Source organism: Neophocaena asiaeorientalis, unplaced genomic scaffold (assembly GCF_003031525.2).
Source record: "Neophocaena asiaeorientalis asiaeorientalis breed wild unplaced genomic scaffold, Neophocaena_asiaeorientalis_V1.1 scaffold46, whole genome shotgun sequence".
In the NCBI taxonomy this organism is placed as follows: Eukaryota; Metazoa; Chordata; class Mammalia; order Artiodactyla; family Phocoenidae; genus Neophocaena; species Neophocaena asiaeorientalis.
In genome coordinates, this window is record NW_020175393.1 from 186,908 (window position 1) to 212,458 (window position 25,551).

Consider the following 25,551-nt stretch of genomic DNA (forward strand, 5'->3'; position numbering starts at 1 on the left):
CCCTCTCTTTTCATCAGGTTTATTAAGCTTTCACCATCTCAGCAACACTTAGGTCAATACTCATACCCTAAACCCCTTGTTTTTCTGACTCCTCATTGCACCCATCTGGAAAACTGTCCATCTTGTATGAACTCAACTGCCCACTTCTCTTTGCATCCACCCAAGTGGCTGACTACAACTGCAGAAAGCACATACAAGAGGGCAGAATGGTGCCATTAGCAACACGAGGCAATTCCTGTAGGTAGGTTCCTGGGGCAACTCCCTCACCTAAACATCCAGAGGACGATTGCAAACCACCTCTATTCTCAAATTTCTGATCATGTATCCTCCCACCACCTCTTCCCTCTACAGATAACCTTACCTCCTGCTTCCTGGAGATTATAAAAAAGAAGAAATCTGATAGGAATTTTCCTCAACCTACCACTACGTTAAATGCTAAAAGTTTTATTTAACCTCCTCTCTTCCTCCTCTCCTGATAAAATAGACTTGTAACTCAGTCTTTCTCTAAGACCAATGTCTTCACAGACTCTGGATCCCAACCTTACAGTTTCCCAGTTTTCTCGAAATCTTACACTAGCCACTTTTGGGATGAATTGGGAGATTGGGATTGACATATATACACTAATATGTATAAAATAGATAACTAATAAGAACCTGCTGTATAAATAAATAAATAAAATTTTAAAATAAATAAATTAAAAAAAAAAAAAAAAAACCTCACTGTTCTCTCCTTCTTTTTGTAGACTCATCATTTTCTAGCCAGTCATGAAATACTGGATTTTCCCATGGCTTAACCTCAATCAGTCTTTCTTTTTTTCTTATTCTGTTCAGTACCATCCATCTTCAACCCTTGTCTCTACTATGACCTTGAGATCAGTATATCTACCTGTCTTCTCTGACATCTATCGGCATTTTTATGTCTCAAAGACATCTTGAAATTACCAGACCCAATAGTGAATGCCTTCCCCACTTTGTTGTCCACCTCGATTCCAAATCCATATCCCTTCTTCCAGCTTTTCTCTTTAAATATTTCATGATCCACCCATATCTCCCTAACTCTTTCACTATCTTACCAGGTCCAGGCTGTTGTCTTCTACTAGAATTACCACCATTTGCCTTTTATATCACATTCTTTATAGTTAAAGCAATCTTTTAAAAAATACAAAGAAAGATCATGCCACTTTCCTATTTAAATCTCTTCAGTGGCTTCCCTTTGCTCTTAAGATCCTTAGTGAAATACTTAACATCCTTGACTAAATTCTGTAAACTGGTCTACAAGTCCTTGCCTTCCAAGATTCAGCAAACACAGCATTCTTTGCATTCATATAGTGTTTTGTATCCTTCTGACCACAGGGCCTTTACACAAGCTGCTCCCTTTGCCTGCTGCTAAGCAACCTATAAATCTCAGCTCATACTTTTCTTCCTCAAGGACATTTGGTGGATCCTCAAGTCTAGATCAAGTACTTTTTTTCTTTTATTTATTTATTTATATTTATTTGGTTGCACCACGTCTTAGTTGTGTTAGGCAGGCTCCTTAGTTGTGGCATGTGGGCTCCTTGGTTGTGGTATGTGAACTCAGTTGCAGCATGCGTGTGGGGTCTAGTTCCCTGACCAGGGATCAAACCTGGGCCCACTGCATTGGGAGCACAGAGTCTTACCCACTGCACCACCCGGGAAGTCCCTAGATCAAGTATTAAACATCCTCTTACCACTTTCTACCTTGCCTTTTTGAAATGTGGCATAACTTTACATTTTTGTGTGTTTTGGGTTAATATCTAGTTGCACTGTGACGGCAAGGACTTTTTTTTTTTCTCATCATGCCTACTACTCAGCACAGCACCAGGAACAACATGGGTTTTCTTTGAATTTTTGTTGAATATATAGAAAAGAGAAATATATAATTCATTCTATTTGTGCCCAATTTTAAGTCGCATTATGGGTTTGCATCACAGTTTACAGAAATCTCTGACTTGAATCCTTAATGATTTACTCAAACCAAATAAATGTCTTCACAGTCATTTATTGGAAACATGCCCAGTTTCTATCACTTTGCAACATTTTAAATTTATTTTGGGGTGTTTGGTTTAATTAAAAAAACTGCAATTCTCATTCATAATCTACTTGAAAACATTTTTGTTATTCTTTCCTCTGTTCTTCTCAGACTGTTTTAATGTTTACTTTCCTTTTGGCCTCCATTTCCCAGTTGTTTGTCTTCTCTCTCTCTGAGTCACTACTCAATACTTATGCATTAAAAATTTGATATTTTTGACACCAGACACACACACCCAAACTTTAGCACCAAAACTCTGGCCTTTTATAAAATACTATTGTATTTGCCTAACAGCTATATATCAATTTGTAGAATATAAATTTGATGAAGACCAGGATCTGTGTCTATTTTGTTTCCTGATGTATCCCTACTTCTAAAACCACATCTGGAAGATAGAGGTACTCAATAAATGTTTGCTGAATAAATAAACTTTCACATAAAACATTATTGAATGATGGCAAAAATATGTCCTAAAATGATTTTATTGTTCTCTTCTGTAAAGATAGACTCAATCCTCAATAAAATTCTGTGATACAAGCAGGATTGACAGTGATTTATCCCCATTATTTCCCTTAATTTTCTAAAATGTCTGACTGCTAGTATTTTTTTTTTTCATTTGTCATAGTGGTAATTCCTGGAATCATATACAAAAGTAAATGGCTTTAATGCATTTCTTTATAAACTTCCGAGTGAGGGTTTCAAGAAAGCTCAGAACATTTGGTGGACAGGGACACAAGATGAACTGCAATGTATAAAGAGATGTGGAATAGAACCATAACATAAAGAACATTGGCCACGATGAAGATCTTATATATCATATTTTTTTATTATATGACACTCTTTTTTCCCCACATTTTAGCATCTCAAAAATTGAAATCAATCTAACAATCAATGGAGTTGTTTAGTATAATTGGTAATATTTTATTCTTATTATTGGTATATAAAATAATGCCATGTTTCAAAACATCTGGCATTTTTAATTCAATTAAATGCTTTTATGACTTCAGTATCCATAACGGGGGTAGACAGAGGTTATGGAAAGAGAAGAGAGAGGAGTGAACTAAAATTATGAGGAACAAAGAAAGGCATTACAAATGTATATCTACCTATCACTATTCTGTGTTTTATATATGTAAAACCCTATATGTATGGAAATATATGCCAGAAGCAGTTGTGAATGTCTCTATGTTATTCCCTAAACTCCTTAAGAGCAGGACTATGTATTAGTCCTCCTTGTATTCCCCAGTGATGAGCATTCAATAGAAGTTTAAATTTATTTGTTCAAGTAAGTTAAATCAAATAACTTTGCCTTTAACAGAATGGACAGCAAATAGAATTTGTTGCGATAAATTTGTAAAGTACTTCTATGAAGTACATTAAGCTCTCTGATAAGGAACATTAACTTACTTGGGCTATTTGATTCCTCTCTAATTCACTGATGCATTCATTTTCTAAATACAGTAATTACCAAATCAGGAATTACTAATAGAGAAATGAATTAAAATCTACTGCTCCAGGGCATTTAACAATGCCTAGGGGACCTAAAATATTTCTGAAAAATAAACAAATTCTCCAGAAGTTGCTTGCCTACTAGCAGAATTAACCTTGTTAATTGTCACACATGTGAGGTAATTTTATAAATGTCTCAATCTTCTAAGAGTTTATAAAAGTGAACACATTACTGCAACTGACACACTGTACACAGAAAATATACAAACAGTGCAGAGTGATTAAATAGAAACACATTCATAATTTGTTCAACCTCAACATGAATAAATTTAGAAGTAGAATGAAGAAACATGACCAGCGTGTTTAAATACATGATAGAGATGATAAAGGATCAGTTCTGATAAATCAAGGAAGGCACCACATCAATGTTGCCATTTCCAGAGTTCTCTGAATGATAGGAAAAATTATTTCAATTACCAAGTGTGTGGGAAAAATTTTTTCCAAATCATGGATATTACTAGAAAAAACAACAATTGATAATGAAACATACATAGGAAGGAGGGGTTTAGAAGAAATATAACTTTCAAACTGAAGGAAAACAGAACTCAGGTGGCACTGAATTCCCAGTTCCAGTGGCAGTATAAAGGCATTCTTATTCCATTTGCCTTCCTGAAAAGTCACTGAACAGCTAAGAAGGGGAAAACAAAATAAAATGAAACAAGTTTTAAAACCTCAGTAGTACCTTCCTTCTATCTTTAGTAAACCAGGCAAACAGCCACAATCCACCCCCCAAAAAACAATAAACAACTTTGAGGAATAATGGAAAAAATCACATTTTGTTCTGTATCAAAGCAAAAGTAGATTCTGAGAACAAGACTCACCGCAACCCTCTCCCTCCCCCTCTAGACCTGAATAGGAATTTTTTCCCTTTAAAAGTATGTGGGACAATCCAGAACTACTCCCTCAAGCTGTTTATAGCAAAAGCCATGAGCAAGGCTAGGTGAACAGACTGTCAGTCCCTCCCCATCCTACCCTGGGGGGATCAGCTGAAGAAGAAGTCACACTGGGAGCCTACTGGGCTGCCCAAGTCCTGGCCAAGCCACCAGGGGCAATGGTTGAAAGATGAAGGTGAAGCAAAAAGGAAAGGCAAAGGGTAGCACATAGCAGCAAAGACCACTGGAGGGCGTTTATTTTGAGTCCCACAAAGCTCTCTGGGCTGAGAAATAGGGGCAGAGTTGATCAGATGAGTGTGGGTCCAAGAATTACAAATCAATTGAAGCTGAGCAACTGCCTCATTGAAAGATGAGTATCGGGCTAGAACTAGTATAGAGTATGCTAAAAAAAAAAATTCATTATTTGAATAGAAGAAGCATGAGGTGTATGAAGGACCAGAATTGTATGCTTTGGCTACTTCAGCCAATAATATAGACACCTGCTCTCAAGGAGCTTCATTCTAGTAAGGGAGACAGACAATACACAATCATCAAAAGCTAATTAAATTAGTATGTTAGAAAGTGATCATTGTTATGGAAACAATTTTAAATAGATCAGGTGAGGGGGATCAGAGGTGCTGAAGCAGAAGTCAGGTGGCAGTAGTAAATAGGACAGTCAGGGATGCCACGCTGAGAAGATGAGATCTGTGCAAAGACTAGATGGAGACACAGACACTAAGGAATCAGATGTCTGATAAAGGATCAGTGTAGGCACAGGGAAAGACTCTGGGTGTGGGTGTCTGAAACATAATGGAGCAGGAGATCAGGAAGAACAAGGTACAGGTGAACAGAAATTGAGATCAGATCACTTTCTTACTTTCTATTGTAGGGTTCTGATCAAAGGAGTGATGAAATCTGATTAATGCTCTAAAAGAACACACTGATTTCTCTGTTGAGAATAGACTGTCCAGAGCAAACTTAAATGCAAAAGGAGCTGTTAGAAGCTTCTCCAGTAACCCATGTACAAAATGATGGGTAATGGTGGTTCAGGCAAGGGTGGAGATAATTTAGATGGTGAAAAGTGGTTGGATTCTGGATATAAGTTAAAAGAACCAACGGAGTTTCCAACATCTTAAGAGTGAGTGGCAAGGAGAATAAAGGATGATTCTAAGGTTTCCAGTGAGAGCACATGGAAGGATGGTATGGTCATCAGCTAAGAAGGAGATGGTAGATGCTGTGTAGTAAGCGTAAAGGGGGAGATCAGGGGTTCCGTTCTGGAAGCACTGAATGTGAGCCATCCACTAGGTACCCAGGTGGAGGTGTCCAGGAGACCTTGGAATGGATGAGTCTGGAGGTCAGGATCAGGTCTGGGCTGGAGATATAAATTCAACCAGTGTCAGGGTTCGATGGGACTCAAAGCCAGGATGAGCTCAGAGACCGATGACTTCACCAGGAAATAAGTGAGGGGAGAAGGGACTAAGACCTCAGTCTGGGGCTCTCCAACATGCAGTATGGAAGTACAGAAAAAGGAAAAAGAAGAGCAAAGAACCTTGAAAAGTCATGGCAGTGAGGAAAATCCAGAAGGAGAGGACAGGTAGGTGTGTATTCTGACAGATGAATATAACAATGGGGATGTCGCTGAGAACCTTGACCCAGGTACTGTTGTGAAGAGGAGGAAGAAAGTAAAAAAAAATGACTGGAGAGGTTTAAGAAAAAATGGGCAGAGAAAAAGTGAAGAAAGTGAGTACAGACGAGTCTCGCTAAGAATTTACTGTATGGAAAGAACATAAAAGGAATGTAGAGGAAGTGAAGAGGAGAGAAAATTTTTTTGTTGTTTTGTTTGTTTTTCATAATATCTGAGAAATAATGGCACATTTGTATGGTGGGAAAAATAAAATTGATTACAGAGAAGAAAACGGGAAAATTGCCTCTGAATATTCTTGAATATGGAGAGAGGTTGAGGTCTACACTATAGCAAGAGGGGTTTAGATAGGATCAGAGAAGGTTCAACTCTGTGAAAAGTGGGAAGAAAGGGAGGAGTACTTATGGGAAGAGCGTGTGATGCTGGGAGCTGTTTCCTGATTGTTTGAATTTCTTTGGTGAAATACAATGCAAGGTAAGAGCACAAGGTCACATTATTGGTGATTCAAGATAAAAGGAAAATTTTTGAGATCATCACCTGAAGAGTGGGACAGTAAGCATTTCATCTGAAGTGGAATGAGACATGGGAAAGCTTGGAGACTGGGCACAGTCAGAATGAGATTGAAAAAGTGGTCCCCAAGGACCACACTCTCTGAGTAATGTCTATTTGTGAGATGACTTACTCTTGAAATGCAACCAAATTTTGAACCTCTTTCTTGCTCTTGCAGAGCTGAATGTATTTGACCTACAAATTTGATAAATTTCATTTCTACAATTCTCACATAAATATAAAAAGTAATCTTACATTGAATGAAAGGTGACCCTGCCCTCTCTTCTTGCTTAATCTCTACCATTTGTTATTCCATCCAAAACCTTCTCCCCAAACCCTGATACACCGTGGTTTTGTACCCTTTCCTCGATTATTCCATATGCAGAATCTATTCCAGTAATCAATGTCCCTTACCCATAGAACAGATTCTTAGGATGGATTCCCAAGTAAGTGAGAGACAGAATTACCTTTCCCAAAATATTGAGTTACTTGTCCACCAGACTTTAAAATACTGACTAAACTAATGTCAATCCTTTTATAATTTTTAATTTGTATGAGAATCTCTCATACCAAGAGGAACTCCAGAACCTAAATGCACACTACATACTCTTATTTTCAGTTTTATTTTCCAAAAGCATTCAATGAAGATTTTTAAGAAAGTGACTTACCCAGTGAGTTTGACTGCATGTGTATGAAGCTTTTGATATTTTTCTGATTCTTCATTTGTGCCGGTAACATGTCTATATATCCCTTTCTTATAATTAAAGAAATCCTCATGGACTTGCATTATGGCTAAAATACAACACAACAGGATAAATGACACAGTTTTAAACCATTATTTTTAAACACTTCCAGAAATTCTCACAGAACAGTCAATGAGAAAATTGCCAGGGGTAGAATCTAAGAAGGAATTTTGCAATTCAGCCTAATTTTCTTTCCTACTTAATTGGCTGCAATATTTTCTTGTTCTCTTATAAAAATAACTTTTAGCTACTTAGAATATTACTTAAGGTCACATTATACTTTTAGAATGCCATCTATTTTTTTAATAAATCTTTGTTGGAGTATAATTGCTTCACAATACCATGTTAGTTTCTGTTGCACAAAAAATTGTATCAGCCATATACATACACATGTCTCCATATGCCCTCCCTCTTGACCCTCCCTTCCATCCTCCCTATCCCACCCCTCTAAGTCATGGCAAAGCACTGAGCTGATCTCCCTGTGCTATGCTGCTACTTCCCACCAGCCAACTATTTTATATTCAGTAGTGTATATATGTCGATGCTACTCTCACTTCACCCCAGCTTTGCCCTCCCACCCCATGTCATCAAGTCCATTCTCTATGTCTACCTCTTTGTCCCTGTCCTACAACTAAGTTCGTCAGTACCATTTTTTTTTTTTTTTAGATTCCATATATATGCATTACCATACAGTATTTGTTTTTCTCTTTCTGACTTACTTCACTTTGTATGACAGACTCTAGGTCCATCCACCTCACTACAAATAACTCAATTTCATTTCTTTTTATGGCTGAATAATATTCCTTTGTATATATGTGCCACATCTTCTTCATCCATTCATCTGTTGATGGACATCTATGTTGGCTCCATGTCTTAGCCATTGTAAATAGTGCTGCAATGAACATTGTGGTGCATGTCTCCTTTTGAATTATGGTTTACTCAGGGTATATACCCAGCAGTGAGATTGCTGGTCATATGGTAGTTCTATTTTTACTTTTTTAAGGAACCCCCATACTGTTTACCATAGTGGTTGTATCAATTTACATTCCCACCAACAGTGTAGGAGTGTTCCCTTTTCACCACACTCATTCCAGCACTTATTCTTTCTAGCTTTTTTGATAATGGCCATTCTGACTGGTGTGAGATGATACCTCATTGTAGTTTTGATTTGCATTTCTCTAATAATTAGTGATTAGCATCTTTTCATGTGCCTCATGGATATCTGTATGTCTTCCTTGGTGAAATGTCTATGTAAGTCTTCTGCCCACTTTTTAACTGGATTGTTTGGTTTTTTGATATTGAGCTCCATGAGCTGTTTGTATATTTTGGAAATTAATCTTTTGCCAGTTGCCTCAATTGCAAATATTTTCTCCCATTCTGACGTTTTTCTTTTTGTCTTGTTTATGGTTTCCTTTGCTGTGCAAAAGCTTTTAAGTTTAATGACGTTCCATTTGTTTATTTTTGTTTTTATTTCCATTACTCTAGGAGGTGGGTCAAAAAAGATCTTGCTGTGGTTTATGTCAAAGAGGGTTTTTCCTGTTTTCCTCTAAAAGTTTTATAGTGTCCAGTCTTACATTTAAGTCTTTAATCCATTTGGAGTTTATTTTTGTGTATGGTGTTAGGTGCTGTTCTAATTTCATTCTTTTACATGTAGCTGTCCAGTTTTCCCAGCACCACTTATTGAATAGGCTGTCTTTTCTCCATTGTATGTTCTTGCCTCCTTTGTCATAAATTAGGTGTCCATATGTGTGTGGGTTTATCTCTGGGCAGTCTATCCTGTACCATTGATCTATATTTATGTTTTTCAGCCAGTACCATATTGTCTTGATTACTGTAGCTTTGTGGTATAGTTTGAAGTCAGAGAGCCTGATTCCTCCAGCTCCGTTTTTCTTTGTCAAGATTGCTTTGGCAATTTGAGGTCTTTTCTGTTTCCATATGAATTGTAAGATTTTTTTGTTCTAATTCTGTGAAGAATGCCATTGGTACTTTGATAAGGATTGCATTGAATCTGTAGATTGCTTTGGGTAGTATAGTCATTTTCACAATATTGATTCCTCCAATCCAAGAACATGGTATATTTCTCCATCTGTTTATGTCATCTTTGATTTCTTTCATCAATGTTCTATAGTTTTCTGAGTACAAATCTTTTGCCTCCTTAAGCAGGTTTATTCCTAGGTATTTTATTCTTTCTGTTGCAATGGTAAATGGGAGTGTTTCCCTAATTTCTCTTTCTGATTTTTCATTGTTGGTGCGTAGGAATGGCAGAGATTTCTGTGCATTAATTTTGTATCCTGCAACCTTACCAAATTCATTGATTAGTTCTAGTAGTTTTCTGGGGGCATCTTTAGGATTTTCTCTGTATAGTATCATGTCATCAGCAAATAGTGACAGTTTTAATTCCTCTTTTCCAATTTGTATTCCTTTTATTTCTTTTTCTTCTCTGATTGCCATGGCTGGGACTTCCAAAACTATGTTGAATAATAGTGGTGAGAGTGGACATCCTTGGCTTGTTCCTGATCCTAGTGGAAATACTTTCAGTTTTTCACCATTGAGTATGATGCTCACTGTGGGTTTGCCATATATGGCCTTTATTATGTTGAGGTAGGTTCCCTCTATGCTCACTTTCTAGAGAGTTTTTATCATAAATGGTATTGAATTTTGTCAAAAGCTTTTTCTGCATCTATTGAGATGATCATATGGTTTTTATTCCTTAATTTGTTAATGTGGTGTATCACATTGATTGACTTGTGTCTATTGAAGAATCCTTGCATCCCTGGGATAAATCCCATGTGATCATGGTGTATGATCCTTTTAATGTGCTGTTGGATTCTGTTTGCTAGTATTTTGTTGAGGATTTTTGCATCTATGTTCATCAGTGATATTGGTCTATAATTTTCTTTTTTGTGATATCTTCTTCTGGTTTTAGTGTCAGGGTGATGGTGGCTTCATTGAATGGACTTGGGAGTGGTTCTCCCTGTGCAATTTTTTGGAAGAGTTTGAGAAGTGTCACTGTTAGCTCATCCCTAAATATTTGATAGAATTTGCCTGTGAAGCCATCTGGTCTTGGATTTTTGTTTGTTGGAAGATTTTTAATTATGGTTTCTATTTCATTACTTGTTATTGGTCTGTTTATATTTTCTAATTCTTCCTGGTTCAGTCTTGGAAAATTGTATCTTTCCAAGAACTTGTCCATTTCTCCATGGTTGTCCATTTTATTGGCATATAGTTCTTTATAGTAGTCTCTTATAATCCTTTGATTTCTACAGTGTCAGTAGTGATTTCCCCTTTTTCATTTCTAATTTTATTGATTTGCATCCTCTCCCTTTTTTTCTTAATGAGTCTGGCTAAGGGTCTATCAATTTTGTTTATCTTCTCAAAGAACGAGCTTTTAGTTTTATTGATCTTTGCTATTGTTTTCTTTGTTTCTATTTCATTTATTTTTGCTCTGATCTCTGTTCTTCCCTTCTCTTGACTTTGGATTTTCTTTGTTCTTCTTTCCCTAGTTGTTTTAAGTGTAGGGTTACATTGTTTATTTGTGATTTTTCTTGTTTCTTGAGGTGAGATTGAATTGCTATAAACTTCCCTCATAGAACTGTTTTTGCTGCGTCCCATAGGTTTTGGGTCATCATGTTTTCATTGTCATTTGTTTCTATGTATTTTTAAAATTTCTTCTTTGATTTCTTCAGTGATCTCTTGGTTATTTAGTAGTGCACTATTTAGCCTCCAGGTATTTGGTTTTTTTACAGTTTTTTTCCTGCAATTGATTTCCAATCTCATAAAGTTGTAGTCAGAAAAGATGCTTGATATGATTTCAATTTTCTTAAATTTTCTGAGGCTTGAGTTTTGACCCAAGATATGATCCATCTTGGAGAATGTTCCATGTGCACTTGAGAAGAAAGTGTATTCTGACACTTTTGAGTGGAATGTTCTATGAATATCTATTAGTTCTATCTGGTCTATTGTGTCATTTAAAGCTTGTGTTTCCTTATTTATTTTCTGTTTGGATGATCTGTCCATTGGTGTAAGTGGGGTGTTAATGCCCCCTACTATTATTGTGTTACTGTCGATTTCTTCTTTCATGGTTGTTAGCATTTGCCTTATGTATTGGGGTGCTCCTATGTTGGGTGCATAAATATTTATAATTGTTATATCTTCTTGGATTGATCCTTTGATCATTATGTAGTTTCCCTCCTTATCTCTTGTAACAGTCTTTATTTTAAACTCTATTTTATCTGATATGAGTGTTGCTATTCCAGCTTTCTTTTGATTTCCATTTGCATGGAATATCTTTTTCCATCCCTTCACTTTCAGTCTGTATGTGTTCCTAGGTCTGCAGTGGGTCTCTTGTAGACAGCATATATATGGGTTTTGTTTTTGTATCCCTTCAGCCAGTCTGTGTCTTTTGGTTGGGACATTTAATCCATTTACATTCAAGGTTATTATCGGTATGTATGTTACTATTACAATTTTCTTCATTGTTTGGGGTATGTTTTTGTGGGTATTTTTCTTCTCTTGTGTTTTCTGCTTAGAGAAGTTTCTTTATCATTTATTGTAAAGCTGGTTTGATGGTGCTGAATTCTCTTAGCTTTTGTTTGTCTGAAAAGCTTTTGACTTCTCTATCAAATCTGAAGGAGACCCTTGCTGGATAGAGTAATCTTGGTTGTAGATTTTTCTCTTTCATCACTTTAAGTATATCTTGCCACTCCCTTCTGGCCTGCAGAGTTTCCACTGAAAAATCAGCTGTTATCCTTATGGGGATTCCTTTGTATGTTAATTTTTGTTTTTCCCTTGTCATTTTTAATATTTTTTCTTGGAATTTAATTTTTGCTAGTTTGATTAATGTATGTCTTGCTGTGTTTTTCCTAGGGTTTATCCTTTATGTAACTCTGTGTGCTTTCTTGACTTGGGTGACTATTTCCTTTCCCATGTTAAGGAAGTTTTCCAGTATAATCTCTTCAAATATTTTCTCAGACCCTTTCTTTTTCTCTTCTTCTGGGACCCCTGTAATTCAAATGTCAGTGCATTTAGTGTTGTCCCAGAGGTCTCTGAGCTTGTCTTCATTCTTTTTACTTTATTCTGCTCCTTGGCAGTTATTTCCACCATTTTGTCTTCCAGCTCACTTATTTGTTCTTCTGCCTCCATTATTCTGTTATTGATTCCTTCTGGTGTATTTTTCATTTCAGTTATTGTGTTGTTCACATTTGTTTGTTTGTTCATTAGTTCTTCTAGATCTTTGTTAAGCATTTCTTGTATTTTCTCAATCCATGCTTCCATTCTATTTCTGAGATTCTGGATCGTCTTTATTATCATTACTTTGAATTATTTTTCAGGTAGATTGCCTATTTCTCTTCATTTACTTGGTCTTATAGGTTTTTACCTTGCTCCTTCATCTGTGACATATTTTTTTGCCATCTAATTTTTTTTCTTTTTTTTTTTTTTAAATGAGTGTGATTGTGTTTCTGTCTTACTGCCTATTTGGTCTGAAGCTTCCAGCACTGGAGTTTCTAGGCTGTTGGGTAGAGCTGGGTCTTGATGCTGAGATGAGGTACTCTGTGAGAACTCTCTCCAATGAATATTCCCTGGGATCAGAGGTTCTCTGTTAGTCCAGTAGTTCAGACTTGGAGCTCCCACCACAGGAGCTTCTCCCCAACCACAGGGTCATAAAACAAGATCCTGCAAGTTGTGTGGTGTGGCAAAAAAAAAAAGAGAGAGAGCAAGAGAAATAACAAAGTATAAAATTACAATCGGAAACAATAGGTATGTTTGAAAAACTTTAAAATAAAAATATAGATGAATCAATAATTGGAAGTTACATCAGTACCACAATAAAAAAAAAGAGGAGGAGGGAATGGAAAAACAAAAACTGGTGGGGGGAGAAAGGCCTTGGCTGTGGAGAGTGTGGCCTAAGCAAGGGTGAGGTTTGGGTATTGGGCGAGGCCAATGCTCAAGACCTACAGGGCTGGAAAAGGCCCTGGGAGATGTGGGGGGTGGGGCTTATGTTCAAGGAACAAAAGGGGCCCAGGCATGCTACCCAGTACAGTCTCAGGGGGAGGGAACCTGACCTGGGGTGCTAGCAGGCTTCCTGGGCTCGAGAGGGCAGGACAAATGCTCTCCTCTCCTCTCCTGCTCCTCTGATCTGGGGTCTGGAAGGGCCCCTCCCGCCTGCCTCTCCTGATCTCCCCAGCCTCCCTCCTATGCCCCCAGCTGGTGGGGGAGGGTGAGGGAAGGGGAGTTTCGAGGGCAAGGGACTGGGCAGGGAGCTCAGCAGGCTCCCCATGCCCGAGTGGGCCAGGCAATTGTCCTCTTCTTCTCCTGCAGGGCCTTTCTCACCTGACTCTCCTGATCTCCAAGAGACCTGGATGGGGCTTTGGATGGGGGTGGGGGAAGCGGATTCAGAACTCAGCAGGCTTCACTACCCAAATGGACCAGGTGATTGCCCTCAGCTCCTCTCCCACTCTTCCCAGAGAGTCCATCCCACCTGCTTCTCCTGATCTCTCTGGCCTCAGGCAGGCTGATCTTGTCTGGCCTCTATTTCTCCTCCACCTACGGTCTCCCTACGTCCTACCGGTTCATTTTGGAAGTCCTCCCATCTCCCTGGGGGTCAGAATCCCTGACCAGTGACCGGCAGACTAGTTGCGACGAGACACTAGTTGTGAGGAGACACTAACTCTGCATCTTCCCACACCACCACCTTGACTCCTCACCCCACCATCATTTTTTTTTCCTCTTGCACACATTTTATTTTAAATTTTCTTTTATTTATTTTTTTATATAGCAGGTTCTTATTAGTCATCAATTTTATACACATCAGTGTATACATCTCAATCCCAATCACCCAATTCATCACACACACCCCACCCTCCACGGCTTTCCCACCCTTGGTGTCCATATGTTTGTTCTCTACATCTGTGTCTCAATTTCTGCCCTGCAAACCAGTTCATCTGTACAATTTTTCTAAGTTCCACATATATGCGTTAATATATGATATTTGTTTTTCTCTTTCTAACTTACTTCACTCTGTATGACAGTCTCTAGATCCATCCAAGTCTCAACAAATGACCAAATTTCGTTCCTTTTTATGGCTGAGTAATATTCCATTCTATATATTTACAACATCTTCTTTATCCATTCATCTGTCAATGGGCATTTAGGTTGATTTCATGACCTGGCTATTGTAAATAGTGCTGCAATGAACATTGGGGTGTATGTGTCTTTTTGAACTACAGTTTTCTCTGGGTGCTGGGTCATATGGTAATTCTATTTTAGTTTTTTAAGCAACCTTCATACTGTTCTCCATAGTGGCTGTATCAATTTACCTTCCCACCAACAGTGCAAGAGGGTTCCCTTTTCTCCACACCCTCTCCAGCATTTGTTGTTTGTAGGTTTTCCAATGATGCCTTTTCTAACCGGTGTGAGGTGATACCTAATTGTAATTTTGATTTGCATTTCTCTAATAATTAGTGATGTTGAGCAACTTTTCATGTGCTTCAGGCCATCTGTATGTCTTCTTTGGAGAAAATGTCTATTTAGGTCTTCTGCCCATTTTTGGATTAGGTTTTCTTTTTAAATATTGAGCTGCATGTGCTGTTTATATATTTTGGATATTAATCCTTTGTCCATTGATTCGTTTGCAAACATTATCTCCCATTCTGAGGGTTGTCTTTTCATCTTGTTTATGTTTTCCTTTGCTGTGCAAAAAGCTTTTAAGTTTCATTAGGTCTCATTTGTTTATTTTTGGTTTTATTTCCATTACTCTGACAGGTGGATCAAAAAATATCTTGCTGTGATTTATGTCAAAGAGTGTTCTTCCTATGTTTTCCTCTACGAGTTTTATAGTGTCTCATCTTACATTTAGGTCTTGAATCCATTTTGAGTTTATTTTTGTATATGGTGCTAAGGAGTGCTCTAACTTCATTCTTTCACATGTAGCTGTCCAGTTTTCCCAACCAACAGTGCAAGAGGGTTCCCTTTTCTCCACACCCTCTCCAGCATTTGTTGTTTGTAGGTTTTCCAATGATGCCTTTTCTAACCGGTGTGAGGTGATACCTAATTGTAATTTTGATTTGCATTTCTCTAATAATTAGTGATGTTGAGCAACTTTTCATGTGCTTCAGGCCATCTGTATGTCTTCTTTGGAGAAAATGTCTATTTAGGTCTTCTGCCCATTTTTGGATTAGGTTTTCTTTTTAAATATTGAGCTGCATGTGCTGTTTATATATTTTGGATATTAATCCTTTGTCCATTGATTCGTTTGCAAACATTATCTCCCATTCTGAGGGTTGTCTTTTCATCTTGTTTATGTTTTCCTTTGCTGTGCAAAAAGCTTTTAAGTTTCATTAGGTCTCATTTGTTTATTTTTGGTTTTATTTCCATTACTCTGACAGGTGGATCAAAAAATATCTTGCTGTGATTTATGTCAAAGAGTGTTCTTCCTATGTTTTCCTCTACGAGTTTTATAGTGTCTCATCTTACATTTAGGTCTTGAATCCATTTTGAGTTTATTTTTGTATATGGTGCTAAGGAGTGCTCTAACTTCATTCTTTCACATGTAGCTGTCCAGTTTTCCCAGCACCACTTATTGAAGAGACTGTCTTTTCTCCATTGTATATCCTTGCCTACTTTGTAATAGATTAGTTGACCTTGGTGCATGGTTTATCTCTGGGCTTTCAATCCTGTTCCATTGATCTATATTCTGTTTTTGTGCCAGTACCATATTGTCTTGATTAATGTAGCTTTGTACTATAGTCTGAAGTCAGGGAGTCTGATTTCTCTAGCTCTGCTTTTTTTCTCTCAAGACTGCATTGGCTATTTGGGATCTTTTGTTTCTCCATACAAATTTTAAATTTTCTGTTCAAGTTCTGTAAAAAAAATGCCTTTGGTAATTTGATAGGGATTGCATTGAATCTGTAGATTGCTTTGGGTAGTATAGTCATTTTCACAATATTCATTCTTCCAAACCACGAATATCGTATATCTCTCCATCTACTGGTATCAACTTTAAATTCTTTAGGCAGTGTCTTATAGTTTTCTGCATACAGGTATTTTGTCTCCCTAGGTGGTTTATTCCTACGTATTTTATTCTTTTGTTGCAATGGTAAATGGGAGTGTTTCCTTAATTTCTCTTTCACATTTTTCATCATTAGTATATAGGAATGCAAGAGATTTTTGTGCATTAATTTTGTATCCTGCAACTACCAAATTCATTGATTAGCTCTAGTAGTTTTCTGTGGCATCTTTAGGATTCTCTATGTATACTACCATGTCATCTGCAAACAGTGACACTTTACTTCTTCTTTTCCAATTTGTATTCCTTTCATTTCTTTTTCTTCTCTGATTGCCATGGCTAGGACTTCCAAAACTATGTTGAATAATAGTGGTGAGAGTGGACATCCTTGTCTTGTTCCTAATCTTAGAAGAAATGCTTTCAATTTTTCACCATTGAGTATGATGCTCGCTGTGGGTTTGCCATATATGGCCTTTATTATGTTGAGGTAGGTTTCCTCTATGCCCACTTTCTAGAGAGTTTTTATCATAAATGTTGCTGAACTTTGTCAAAAGCTTTTTCTGCATCTACTGAGATGATAATATGGTTTTTATTCTTCAATTTGTTAATATGCATATTACATTGATTGATTTGCGTATATTGAAGAATCGCATCCCTGGGATAAATCCCACTTGACCATGGTGTATAATCCTTTTAATATGTGGTTGGATTCTGTTTGCAAGTATTTTGTTGAGGATTTATGCATCTATATTCATAAGTGACATTGGTCTGTAATTTTCTTTTTTTATAGTATCTTTGTCTGGTTTTGGTATCAGGGTGATGGCGGCCTCATAGAATAAGTTTGAGAGTGTTCCTTCCTCTGGAATTTTTTGGAAGAGTTTGAGGAGGATGGGTGTTAACTCTCCTCTAAATGTTTGATAGAATTCACCTTTGCAGCCATCTGGTCCTGGACCTTTGTTTGTTGGAAGATTTTTAATCATAGTTTCAATTTCATTACTTGTGATTGATCTGTTCATATTTTCTATTTCTTCCTGGTTCAGTCTTGGAAGGTTATACCTTTCTAGAATTTGTCCATTTCTTCCTGGTTGTCCATTTTATTGGCATAGAGTTGCTTGTAGTAGTCTCTTAGAATGCTCTGTATTTCTGCAGTGTCTGTTGTAACTTCTCCTTTTTCATTTCCAGTTTTATTGATTTGAATCCTCTCCCTCTTTTTCTTGGTGAGTCTGGCTAAAAGTTTATCAATTTTGTTTATCTTCTCAAAGAATAAGCTTTTAGTTTTATTGATCTTTGCTTTTGTTTTCTTTGTTTCTATTTCATTTATTTCTGCTCTGATCTTTATGATTCCTTTCCTTCTGCTAACTTTGCGCTTTGTTTATTCTTCTTTCTCTAGTTCCTTTAGGTGTAATGTTAGGTTGTTTATTTGAGATTTTTCTTGTTTCTTGAGGTAGGATTGTATAGGTATAACTTCCCTTTTAGAACTGCTTTTGCTGCATCCCTAAAGTTTTGGATCATCGTGTTTCCATTGTCATTTGTCTCTAGGTATTTTTCAATTTCCTCTTTGATTTCTTCAGTGATCTTTTGGTTATTTAGTAACGTATTGTTTAGCCTCCATGTGTTTGTGTTTTTTACATTTTTTTCCCTGTCATTGATTTCTAATCTCATAACATTGTGGTCATAAAAGATGCTTCATATGATTGCAATTTTCTTAAATTTACTGAGGCTTGATTTATGACCCAAGATGTGGTCTATCCTGGAGAATGTTCCGTACGCACTTGAGAAGAAAGTGTAACCTGCTGTTTTTGGATGGAATGTCCTATAAATATGAATTAAATCCATCTGGTCTATTGTGTCACTTAAAGCTTGTGTTTCCTTATTAATTTTCCGTTTGGATGATCTGTCCATTGGTGTAAGTGAGGTGTTAAAGCCCCCCACTATTATTGTGTTACTGTCAATTTCCTCTTTTATATCTGTTAGCAGTTGCCTTATTTATTGAGGTGCTCCTATGTTGCGTGCATATATATTTATACTTTTTATATCTTCTTCTTGGATTGATCCCTTGATCATTATGTAGTGTCCTTCCTTGTCCCTTGTAATATTCTTTATTTTAAAATCTATTTTATCTGAGTATTGCTACTACAGCTTTCTTTTGACTTCCATTTCAGGGAATATATTTTTCCATCCCCTCACTTTCAGTCTGTATGTGTCCCTAAGTCTGAAGTGGGTCTCTTGTAGATAACATATATATGGGTCTTGTTTTTGTATCCATTCAGCAAGCTTGTGTCTTTTGGATGGAGCATTTAACCCTTTCACGTTTAAGGTAATTATCAATATGTATGTTCCTATTACCATTTTCTTAATTGTTTTGGGTTTGTTTTTGTAGGTCCTTTTCTTCTGTTGTGTTTCCCACTTAGAGAAGTTCCTTTAGCATTTGTTGTAGAGCTGGTTTGATGGTGCTGAATTGCCTTAGCTTTTCTTGTCTGTAAAGCTTTTGATTTCTCCATTGAATCTGAATGAGATGCTTGCCAGGTAGAGTAATCGTGTTTGTAAGTTCTTCCCTTTCATCACTTTACGTACGTCATGCCACTCCCTTCTGACTTGAAGAGTTTCTGCTGAGAAATCAGCTGCTAACCGTATGGGAATTCCCTTATATGTTATTTGTTGTTTTTCCCTTGCTGCTTTCAATAATTTTTCTTTGCCTTTAAGTTTTGCCAATTTGATTATTATGTGTCTCAGCGTGTTTCTCCTTTAGTTTATCCTGCATGGGACTCTCTGAATTCCCAGACTTGGATGGCTCTTTTCTTTCCCATGTTAGGGAAATTTTAAACTATAAGCTCTTCAAATATTTTCTTGGGAGCTTTCTCTCTCTATTCTCTTTCTGGGAACCTTATAATGCTAATGTTGTTGCGTTTAATGTTGTCCCAGAGGTCTCTTAGGCTGTCTTCATTTCTTTTCATTCTTTTTTCTTTATTTTGTTCCACAGCAGTGAATTCCACCATTCTGTCTTTCAGGTCACTTATCCATTCTTCTGCCTCAGTTATTCTGCTATTGATTCTTTCTAGTGTATTTTTCATTTCAGTTATTGTATTGTTCATTTTTGTTTGTTTGTTCTTTATTCTTCTAGATCTTTGTTTAACATTTCTTGCATCTTCTCCATCTTTGCCTCCATTCTTTTTCCGAGGTCCTGGATCATCTTCACTATCATTATTCTGAATTCTTTTTCTGGAAGATTGCTTATCTCCACTTCATATAGTTGTTTTTATGGGGTGTTATCTTGTTCCTTCATCTGGTACATAGTCCTCTGCCTTTACATCCTGTCTATCTTTCTGAGAATGTGGTTTTTACTCCACAGGCTACAGGATTGTAGTTCTTCTTGCTTCTGCTGTCTGCTCTCTGTTGGATGAGGCTATCTAAGAGTCTTGTGCATGTTTCCTGATAGGAAGGACTGGTGGTGGGTAGAGCTGGCTGTTTCTCTGTTGGTGAGAGCTTAGTAAAACCTTAATCGACTTGACTGCTCATGGGTGGGGCTGGTTTCCCTCCCTGTTGTTTGTTTGGCTCGAGGCAACCCAATACTGGAGCCTACCCGGGCTCTTTTTTGGGGCTAATGGCAGACTCTGTGAGGGCTCATGCTAAGGAGTACTTCCAGAACTTCTGCTGCCATTGTCCTTGCCCTCATGGTGAGACAGAGCCACCCCCACCTCTGCAGGAGACCCTCCAACATTAGCAGGTAGTTCTGGTTCAGTCTCCCCCAGGGTCACTTCTCCTTTCGCTGGGTCCTGATGCACACACTACTTTATGTGTGTCCTCCAAGAGTAGAGTCTCTGTTTCCCCCAGGTCCTGTCGAAGTCCTGCAGTCAAATCCCACTAGCCTTCAAAGTCTGATTCTCTAGGAATTCCTCCTCCCATTTCTGGAACCCCAGGTTGGGAAGCTTGACGTGAGGCTCAGAACCTTCACTCCAGTGTGTGCACTTCTGTAGTATAAGTGTTCCCCACTTTGTGAGTCACCCACCCAGCAGTTATGGGATTTGCTTTTATTGTGATTGTGCCTCTCCTACCATCTCATTGTGTCTTCTTCTTTGTCTTTGGATGTGGGGTATCTTTTCTGGTGAATTCCAGTGTCTTCCTGTTGATGATTGTTCAGCAGTTAGTTGTGATTCTGGTGTTCTCACAAGAGGGAGTGAGAACATGTCCTTCTACTCTGCCATCTTGAACCACCCGCCATCTATTTTTAATTGACAGAAGCACAATTACCAGGAACTGAGACCTTGCAAGAAGCCCACTACCCTTGACTGATGATCACTATTTCTTGGGCTTCTTGGGCTTCTCCACAAGTCTCTTTAAATTCCAATTAAGTAGCAGCAAAGGGTGAACCTAGCAAACAGGGTGTAAAATAATTGTTCTTCATCCTTGGAAGTGAATACAAAACTTTCCTTGGTGAGTTTGAATAAAAAGCAAACCCTTGGCAAAAGAATACTCTGACAAGATTGCATCCCTCCAGCTCTGAAGAACTAAGCCAATAGTGTATTGTTTAGAAAGAAAGAGCTTATACTTTATAAAACTCTCCTTCCTTCCCTCACCTAGATTATTTCTTTTCTGTATTGTGTGCTGTTTTATTGAAGGGCTTGGGCAATTCAGGGTGAACACTTTAAACTTCTCCTTTCAAAGACTTGAATTGAAAATATTTTTAGTTGGGCTAGTTAAGTATACCTTGACAACTGTGCACAATGCTTGTCTTAGTTTGATGTACATTTTAAATAAAATAAGAAAATTTTTGATAGATACTAAAATGAAGCTTCTCTTCCAAAGTCAAATATTACTTTTGATTCCATTTTTTATTTCATTTATTAATGTTTCATGCCTTTTCTGTTGCTGTCTAAATATTCTCAAAAGAGGTTAAATCTTCTTTATTTACTTTAAAACACCTTTCCATAGGATTTCAAAAATTTATATAACTGTACGCTATGCAGATCTTTTCTTTTGTTCTCTTTCCAGTACATAAACTTATGTTTAATTCTATAGATTTCAGAAGAGTGCACATGGTATTTATTCAGAATTCTATTGCCTTTTACATTCTTTTGTACCAAGCAGGAGAAAGTCCTGTACATTAGCCCAGGCAAAAATATGTAGACAACTATGTTGCATTGACAGCAAGATGAAGCAACCAGCATTTATAAAAGTGTGAAATATTGCTATTGGTTTTCTCTTCCATAGAATCATTGACTCCATTAGCTTTTCTCAATTCTAAGCACTGTGAATAAAATATACTCTTCAATGTGGAAAAATACCACTGTAAACAAAAGAAACATGAGTGAGACACCATGACAATTAACTTGAAGACAGATCCTTCCTTGAGTCTGACACCAAAATAGACTTGATGAACCCATCAACATATAAGTACATAAACTACTGTAGTGCAATTATACTTCTGGAGAATAGCAGCAAACTTATTACACAGAATTATGACACACCTGAGGGTAGGATGGTGAGCTCTATCTCATGATCCTGGCTCAGGTTGGCAGGAGGGAGGTTCTCAGCAAACATTTGTTACATAGATGTTGAATAATCTGAATTTCAACATTATTATTTACAAATTTTATTTCTTTATTTTTGATTCATTATGTAAAATTCATGAACACTTATATATTTGACCATAAAATAAACCTAAGGTGTTCTCAATTTTAAATCATTATGATGCAAGTTTCTTTTGACTGATTAAAAGAAAAAGAGAGAGAGAAACTTGAAACAGTAATATAACGATTGTAAATTCAGAGAGGTTTAAATAACTTGACCAAAGTCATTTAAGTTGAAAATGTCAAAACTGGAATTTCAAATTCAGCCTTGACTTCAAATGCCTGTGATCCTTCAAATTTGTCACACAAACTCCACTTAACGAAGCATATATTTAAATTACACATGAATTTCCCTGTTATTTTACCAGCTTTCAAAAATTACACAACTGTAAGGAGGAAAAAAAATTCTCTTTATTTGTTTCAGTTTTTGTGTATTGTTCCAGGATTTTAAAAGTTAAATTCAGGGCATGATTAGAGTAAGTTTTGGTTTTCCAATAAATGTTAAGTGATGATAAAGATCAATAAAAATCTTTCCATCACAGTTTTAAAATCTGTGGTTCCTGCAAATGTTGAACAAATACTAATTAGGCCAGCATTCAGAAAAACAAAAATACATTTTGGCCAATAGCTCCTTGGGTATATATCAGATGTTTTCAATTTAATTTTGTTATGTTTAACCAAATTCTTTAATTTATTTATTTACCAATTCCACTGCATTGATACTATATTATGGGCCTTTCAGTATTCACACCCTGAATTTCTATTTTAGGCCTCACTGGTTTTGTTTTTCCAAGAATTTCAAGGCAACGTTTAGCATAGAAAATATACACTGTGAACCTATTTTTATTCATGGCATTGGTGCAAAATCAAATCAAATAGGTAAGCAGAGGAACTATGTATCAGAAATAATATCTTCATATCAAAATCAATGGACAGAAAGTCAGTATATTATTTCCTTACTTACTGTTAGTTTACCATACATAACACATTTACAAAATTGATCAAAATGGAATGCATGTTATAAAACACAAAAATTATACTGGCTTATTCGATTTCTTTTGAGTTTATAGAAAAATTAAAGTGTCCACTTTGTTTCTACTGCTAAACCTTGATTTTTTTTTCAATCCATTACTTAATCCATTTAAACCGAAGTGAGGAAATTTCTAACATTATGTATGAGTCCTAAATATAAGTAAACAATTAAATGAACTCTATCAGTTAGTATTTCCTGTTCGAATGTCTTTTGGATCCATGACCACTTTGGATACACTTAGCAGACTTTCATCCAATGTGTCATTAACATTCGTTTAAGAATTCAATGTATGAATGAGTTTATCTTCTTCAAATAAAAGGTCAGCTAATTAGGTTATTAGGTGAGTGGATCTCCTATAATTACTTTGGTCTTACAACCATTGAATCCTTAAGAGTAATCTAAAAGTTAAAAATTTCTATCATTTATTAAGCTCTTTATACAGGAGATAAAATGTAATAATGTTGTTTATTAAAGGAATAAATAAGACACAACCATATTTCATCCAAGTTTACCTTGAACTGGTCCATTTTGCATGATTTCTTTCATTATCTCAGTTTCCTGGAAGAAAAAAAATCAGTGAGCACCATTTCTGTTATCAGAGCACACTAAACCTATTGTTTGGTGTGTAATGTTAGGTACTGTACAATCAGTTTAGGAATTATGCAACCCAGTGTGCCTTGACCACTTGCAGTTTACTCTTAATCACCTTTTGAAATACTCACATGTGAATTGCCACCTTTTGAAATACTCACATGTGAAATACTCACATGTGAATTGCCACAAAGACAAGACACACACACATTTCAATGACTCTTACCACTGACAATAATTTTGGAATGAAGAAAAATACAAAGATGTTTATGGTCACAAAGGAAAAATAATTCAGTTAAAACTCTGTTTATCAGTAGAGATTAGTGTCATCTCCATTCTTAGGATCACAAAAGCGATCCCAGAAGATAGTGAGGTTCCTCAGTTTTAGCATACAAATATTTCTCTGTTGTTGTCCCCTGTGTAATGCAACCCTTAGGAAAAAGGCAGGTCATTCATTCATTTATTCATATAAATGTGAGCACATTGATCAGAGTAAAGACAAGAAACTAGGACAGAAAAAAATATTGACCTTGCCTCTGTCCTGAAGATATTTGCATTTTGGTGGAATAGACAGGCACTAACAAAACTAATTGCATTATGAGATACTAAGTTTTATTACAGAGACAAGCACAAAGTGCCATGGATGCAAACAAGAAAGGGACATTTGTTCTGCCTAGGAGTCAAGGAAAATCTTCTCAAAGAAGATGAAGTTTTGACCTACTTCCTTGACATGGAAGTAGGTGGGATAACCATTTGGGTGAGAGGAATCATCACCTGGCTAAGTAGAGAAGCATGAAGGTCATGGTGCATCTGGGGAGCAGACAGCAGGTCAACTTACCAGGAGCATTATGGGCAGGTGGGGGGGTGGGTTAGAACCTGGTGGGAAATGAATCTGTGAAAGCAGTACGTCAGAACCAAATCATGAAGCCCTGTATGTCATGGTAAGAATGTCAAACTGTATTCTATAGGTATCTGGAAGCCATTGAAGTTTCAAATATTCTGAAAATGAGAATGTCTTGGTGATACTGATACAATGGAGTACACTTTTCCTAGGCTTTTAACATGATAAACTGGAATCCAAGAGAATCTTTTTTTCCATTATGACTGTCCATTTCAATTATTCTGTGGAGTAAGGCAAAAGATTGATAAAATGAGCTACTATCACAAAAAAGTCAGTGAAAAAGGTTTTGCTGTAGCCTTTATCTGTCAAGTATTTATATATATATGTATGTATATATATACATAAAATTATAAAACTTTATTTCCATGGGCATTTTTGAATTTAAGGCAATCATTTGGACTGCTAATACTACAAAGATCAAAAATTATACCCAAATTGGAGGTCACTAATAGACATCTTAAGAATATCAAAAATTATACCTGAAAGCATAGCATTATTTTAGAATATACTAGTTTTTAAATAGTTTTAATAACAGTAGTATATATTTTTGAGAAAGTTAACCCTTTCTAATTCTTGCGATTCAGACTTACATTGGAAGAGACCCTGTATGGAGGAGAACATTGGTAGATCCTATTGGATTTCTCGATGCTGTTGGGACAGGGCTTGGTGGCATGTCGCTTTCCCCGTCCATCAGACCTACTTGTCATGGCGCAGCCATTATTGGTAGCATTTTGATCCTTGAAAAGTGGATAGCATGCATGGGATACCAGTCTATGAGGAATAAGCAAAGATGTCAAAATAATACTTAGGAAAATGCCATAATTACCTATCTATATGCAATTTTACTGAATAAAACATTTGTAAATTATTCTGGCTACGTACATGCAAGTTTAATGACATTGAACATAGTCGTTCAATCATATTAACTATTCCCCACTCCATTCCTATTTCTTCATTATAATTTTTTTTCATGGAAAGGCATTTTATTTTAAATATAGCAGTGTGTACATGTGAATCCCAAACTCCCAATATATCCCTCCCCTGTACCCCTTTCCGCCGGTAACCATAAATTCCTTCTCTAAATCTGTGA

General features: G+C 36.7%; 1 protein-coding gene across 6 annotated transcripts in view; it reads right to left on the reverse strand.

Annotated features, from left to right (window-relative positions):
• Positions 1-25,551, reverse strand: part of TINAG (tubulointerstitial nephritis antigen) — a 91,469-nt gene that overhangs the window by 30,300 nt on the left and 35,618 nt on the right. For 4 of the 6 annotated variants that reach the window (XM_024766339.1, XM_024766340.1, XM_024766342.1 and 1 more), the window contains 4 exons: positions 25,052-25,232; positions 23,482-23,527; positions 7,291-7,414; positions 2,896-4,187 (listed from right to left, as the gene is read on the reverse strand). In XM_024766339.1, the coding sequence (XP_024622107.1) occupies positions 3,905-4,187; positions 7,291-7,414; positions 23,482-23,527; positions 25,052-25,232 (634 nt within the window). In that variant the 3' untranslated portion in view covers positions 2,896-3,904. Of the gene's footprint in view, positions 1-2,895; positions 4,188-7,290; positions 7,415-21,179; positions 21,654-23,481; positions 23,528-25,051; positions 25,233-25,551 lie in introns of those variants that run through there. The other 2 variants (XM_024766341.1, XM_024766343.1) reach the window with 2 other exon arrangements.